Here is a 4,689-nt window from a genome sequence, read left to right as displayed (position 1 = left end):
TACTAGATACTGTATCGTCGATACTTCGATACATCACTATAATATCAAATATAATACAGGTTATATTACGACTAACGAAGTTTACAAAACTGAAATCACTGTCTAATAATTCCGGTAATATAACTGGCGAATTTAGGAAATGTACGAGTGGTTTCTGTAACCTTTAGTGCATTTCTATAGAGCACGTTTCTTGAAAGGACTTATAAACGAATCCGACTACATGGATCTGTTGAAGCTCCGCTCTCTGCGCAGTTGGCCTTGTTAGAACTTTAATTTGGACTAAAGCCATATATATGTTGAAGCGATCGCTTCCGTAAGCAGCCTAGCAAAAAATCATTTAACCCAAAGTTCCTGTGAGCACTTGGCTATATGAATAAACCTGAAACGTTTTCTGTTTTCGGTTCGATACTATAGAGTACTTACCCGATGGCCTGTGCCTTTGATCAAACTAAATGATGCAAGCTCCGTGTGCTTGGGAACCGAACAGTTAGTTTGCCAGTTCTGCGATAACAAACTTCTGAAGCTGAAAACTATTCTTGAAAAGCTAGAATGAAAACAACAAGTAAAATGGCTGAATGTTTTTATTAGGCAAAAAGTATTCATTACGTTTACTTGAAGGTCTTAACAACATTTGCTCGAACCGCCGGTCCGAAAGAGCCCCGCGATGTGGGCGCGCTATAAGGGAGGCAAATGAAAAAAGCCTCTCTACAGGAGCAGACGAACACGTCGCAGTATTATATTTGACGAAGGCGCCTCTTATCAGTGGATAAGAATGAAGCATAGCCACATCAACTCGAGGATCTTGTAAATAATTGAGAAACTCAAGCTTCACTAACGCCTCCTGAGAGCTACGGCTGGTGTAACCGCTTGTGTCTTCAAATGAAAAGAATGCGTCAGCTGACGCATTTGATGCTCCTGGCGCCGATGATCCTACTGCCTCGCGTGCGGAAGAATGCGCAGCTTGTGCTGTGCTGACATAGTCGACAACAGCTTCTTCTGTAAGCTTCTGAGCATGACGGCGGAAGTCTTCCATTTCTGCTGGCAACCACCGCAACTTGAAATAGGGGTGTAGAACAGCAGCAACTGTTGCCTCTTTTGCACTCGGTTTCATCTTCAAAAGATGGTCGAACCTGCGGGTGAATCCATTCCTAGCTGCATCCAAAATTGGCTTGCAATAAACATAGTCTGCAGCAGCTTTCTCGTGAAGCTTTGATTCCACTTGAAGAAGAGTTGGGAGCAGTTCTCCGAAGAAGCAGTCAGCTTCAGCTTGGAGGCGTGTCAAAGCAGAGGCGATGGGCTGCAAGACATCGCAGTACTGAAGCAGAAAAGCGAAGTCCCTTTCTTGGAATACTTGCAGCTTGAGAGTGTTGCATAGGTCTCGAAGCTTGCCCTTAGATCGAAGAAGGTCTTTGATGCTGTCGTATAAAGAATTCCATCGCGTCGCACACGGTGTTTCTAAAGAATGCCCTAAGGCGCTCACGATTATCTCGGACGACTTGGGCCTTCGGGCGCAGTTCCAAAGTGCCGAACATTTTATCATGGCAGATGAGTGAATGCGCTCAAATGACACTGTCGACAAAGCTACTTTAACGTCGGAACCTGCCACAAGACTTAGTGTGTGACAAGCACACCGGACATGACGAGGCAATGTGATTTCGCCATCTTCGAGGCCAAGATCGGGTTCTGTCACCGACTCGAAGGACAAGTCGTCTGCGGCTCCATCTGCCAGAAAGAAGGTGCTTTCATTGAAAACATTTTCCTAACAACTTTCATAATTATCACACGCTTTAGAAAAAAAAATGGTTCACCACCCATAACACAGCTAAATCAAAATATAAAGTGTTCTGCTTTGCTAGAAACCACATTTTATAACATTGGGCTCATTTTCTGACGTTTACTTTTTATATTTTAGCCACCGAATTCGTAAAAAGGAAATCACCCGCCTTGGCGTCACAGTAGAAAATACACTGGCGGGTATAAGCAAATGATTTGCTTTGTACCACTTACCCTCATCGATGATTTCGGAGCGTAAGCCAAACTCCTTAAAAGCTTTCACAAAGTTGCTGGCGTTGTCGGTGACGGTGGCTACAATTTTGTCATGGGAAATGTCGAAGTCTTGTCTGATGTCTTCAAGTAATTCGCCGATTTTGTCGTAGGTGTGACGTCCAGCAAACCTTCTGCAGGCTAATGCCAATGATCGCCGTGAGAGAGAGTTGTGATCAATCTAAAGAACGATAAGAAGAGTGTATGCTTTAGCGCAGGCTTTCTCAACTGCACTATTTTTCAAGTATAAAAATTGCTTACTTACCCTATGAACTGTGACCCCCATAAAGCTCCGGTGAGGTGTAGACCAGATGTCAGCGGTCGTCGCGACATAATCTTGGTCAGACAGTTTCAGGCGTACGTCGCCCAACATTTTTTCCCATTCTTCATCAGTTCTTCGTCCAAGCGTTCGTCGCGAAATCACGGTGCTTCCCGGGCGCAAACCTACGAGTAAGGAACAAAATTTTCTTGATAACTATCAAATCTCCATATTTAGAGGGGAGAGCGTACCTGTTATGAGCGCTACGAAGCCTGGCTCCTCAACCGTCGATAGCGAATGGAGACCGTCCACCACAAACCTAACAATTAGGTTATCCACTTCGGGTACAGACAGTTTACTCCTGGTAGAACAAAATAGTTTTGTTTGGAGCATTTTCTCGTTGGCGGTGTCAGCTTTCCTCTTTGTGGTTGTTTTTTTCCAGCCTTCTTTGTACACTTCGAAACTTTGCAGCTCTACGGGATGTACACGCTGAAATGAAACGATACCTCTTATTGCTTGCTCGCAAAGGGCATATTGTCGAAAAGTCAACAGAGAACAGGTATATCTCATCCCAAAGAAACATTGTATCGTTGAGAGGCACGAGAAAACACTGACATACTTAGACACGTATAATTTTATCTACGAATTGGAACGCTGCCTACAGATAGAGGACGGATAGGAGATAATGGTGGCTGGTCAGCAAGGGCGTATAAGATATTGGAGCAGTACCCCAAAACTCACAGCTGCGCCTTATCCAATAGACACCGTCGTATTATGCCCTGGGCGTCCTTGCTTAGTTAATTTGGAACTGTGATCCCGTGCCAGGCTTGTTTACGGAATAGTCAGCTTTGATTGAAGTGCAACTCGTACTTAACTGCCAGCAAGTTGTATCTGCATGAAAAGAATAGCGACCTCATGAGGCTAAAACAAAATTTCAAACAACGCAATTTGACGTAATTTTATCGTTTCTTTTTTCGCTTAGCCGAAATGTCCAGCGCCTATTTTCATCCCGTAAGTGACAGTTAAAATCTCAAATATTAAGGCGTTAAAAACAATAAAGCTATGAAAGTTTACGTACCTTAAGGTGAAGCTTGAAATTCGAAGTCGAGGAGTAGGCACCGCTGATTGCTGTTTTACAGAATGAGCACTTGGCCTTGACTTTGTCCTCATCAGATGACGTGACAGTGAAATATTTTCCATCCAAGATGGCACACCGAAGTTCGTGAGCCATAGCTGCTGCTTATCTGGCGCGTAACGCGGCGAGGGCTACTGGCGTATACCGCAAACCAGGAACACGTGCGAGAAGTCGCACTGAAATGGGACGGCGGACAGTCGGACGGCGCAGAAGCGCCGATGCAGAAGTGGTAGCTTGGGAGTTGGCTAAAAAGCAGCGAAGGTGCTGCCGCCCGTCTTGTTCTACCGCCAGAGCGAGAGCTTTTACAGCTTTTTTTTATTTTTTTGATGCGAAAAGCTTCACTCGGCTCGTCAACACCGAGTCTGGCGTGCGCCGTGATCAATTTTAGCCACAGCTGCGCATGCGCGAAACCGAGCGACGTCACGCGGAGCGCAGCTGGCCGCTGCTGCCGCAGCCGTCGTCGCCGCCGCGCGCTGACTCCGTCGCGTCTGAGCGTCGCCGCTTCTCCTCCTCGCGACCGTTTTACCCTTCGCCGCTGCCGCGCTATCGCCGCCCCCGTCCCAGGTTCTTTCGCAAGGCGCTGCGAGAACGCGTGAGCGGCGGCGAAGACGCACCAGTCGGACGGCGCAGAAACACCGATCCAGAAGTGGTAGCTTATGAGTTGGCTTAACCTTGTCTAAGCCACAGCCAATTTTTTGTATCGAGTATCGTAAAATACACGATACACTAAAAATGTATTTTCGATACCGATACTCTAGTTTTCAGCACGCGATACCTAATACCGATACACAAAATGTATCGAAAGATAGTATCGAAGCAACTTGGCAGGTCTGTTCGCAACTCCAGGTACTTACACAGTAACTCTCATCACCACGAAAGTTGTGTTCGAGAGTGGAACAAGTCTCTCTCTCTCTCCCTCACCACGGCGTCTCTTGGTGGTATCCAGGTCACAGCAGCGGAACTGGCGGCTGGTGCTAGGCAATGAAGGATCCCTCTCTTTGGATTCGATGACCGTGCTAATATCCGGCTGGATGTTCTCCAAGTAATTCTTGATAATCTCGTCCCTTACTTTTTCTTTGTACTGCACGTAAGACACAGGCGAGGATAATAGACATAGGCTATGGACCTACTGCATGTTTGTAAACAAACGAGGTGGCGCTGCAGTCGCTAGCGAGCTCGTGGTAGGCAAAAGGTCGGGGAGTGGCGTCGCGGATAGGTGTTGAGCGCGGGTTTTCAAGGCTTGTAGGCCCGT

General features: G+C 46.5%; 1 protein-coding gene across 2 annotated transcripts; it reads right to left on the bottom strand.

Moving 5' to 3' along the window:
- Positions 1 to 234: 234 nt before the first annotated feature.
- Positions 235 to 4,276, bottom strand: LOC144109989 (uncharacterized). Of its 2 annotated transcripts, XM_077642792.1 has the most exons (5): positions 3,381 to 4,271; positions 2,554 to 2,791; positions 2,309 to 2,487; positions 2,008 to 2,224; positions 235 to 1,722 (listed from the first exon to the last, which is right to left on the bottom strand). In XM_077642792.1, the coding sequence occupies exons 1-5, from the start codon at positions 3,531 to 3,533 to the stop codon at positions 545 to 547; spliced, it is 1,965 nt and encodes a 654-aa protein (XP_077498918.1). In that variant the 5' UTR covers positions 3,534 to 4,271; the 3' UTR covers positions 235 to 544. The 2 variants fall into 2 exon arrangements, with proteins under 2 accessions (XP_077498918.1, XP_077498927.1); XM_077642801.1 differs by lacking the exons at positions 235 to 1,722; positions 2,008 to 2,224; positions 2,309 to 2,487; positions 2,554 to 2,791 and adding an exon at positions 2,798 to 3,193 and having other exon boundaries at positions 3,381 to 4,276.
- Positions 4,277 to 4,689: the final 413 nt, after the last annotated feature.

Source organism: Amblyomma americanum, chromosome 1, assembly GCF_052857255.1.
Source record: "Amblyomma americanum isolate KBUSLIRL-KWMA chromosome 1, ASM5285725v1, whole genome shotgun sequence".
Lineage (NCBI taxonomy): Eukaryota > Metazoa > Arthropoda > Arachnida > Ixodida > Ixodidae > Amblyomma > Amblyomma americanum.
The sequence above is the reverse complement of the archived record's forward strand: the minus strand, read 5'-3'. Positions and strand labels throughout refer to the sequence as shown.

Excerpts from the sequence above, each read along its gene's own strand:
- LOC144109989 (XM_077642792.1), bottom strand. The coding sequence starts at position 3,533 with ATGGCTCACGAACTTCGGTGTGCCATCTTGGATGGAAAATATTTCACT. Across the intron at positions 2,792-3,380 it reads ATTTCAAGCTTCACCTTAAG|CGTGTACATCCCGTAGAGCT; the intron begins GTACGTAAACTT and ends GTTTCATTTCAG. Across the intron at positions 2,225-2,308 it reads TGGGGGTCACAGTTCATAGG|ATTGATCACAACTCTCTCTC; the intron begins GTAAGTAAGCAA and ends ATCGTTCTTTAG.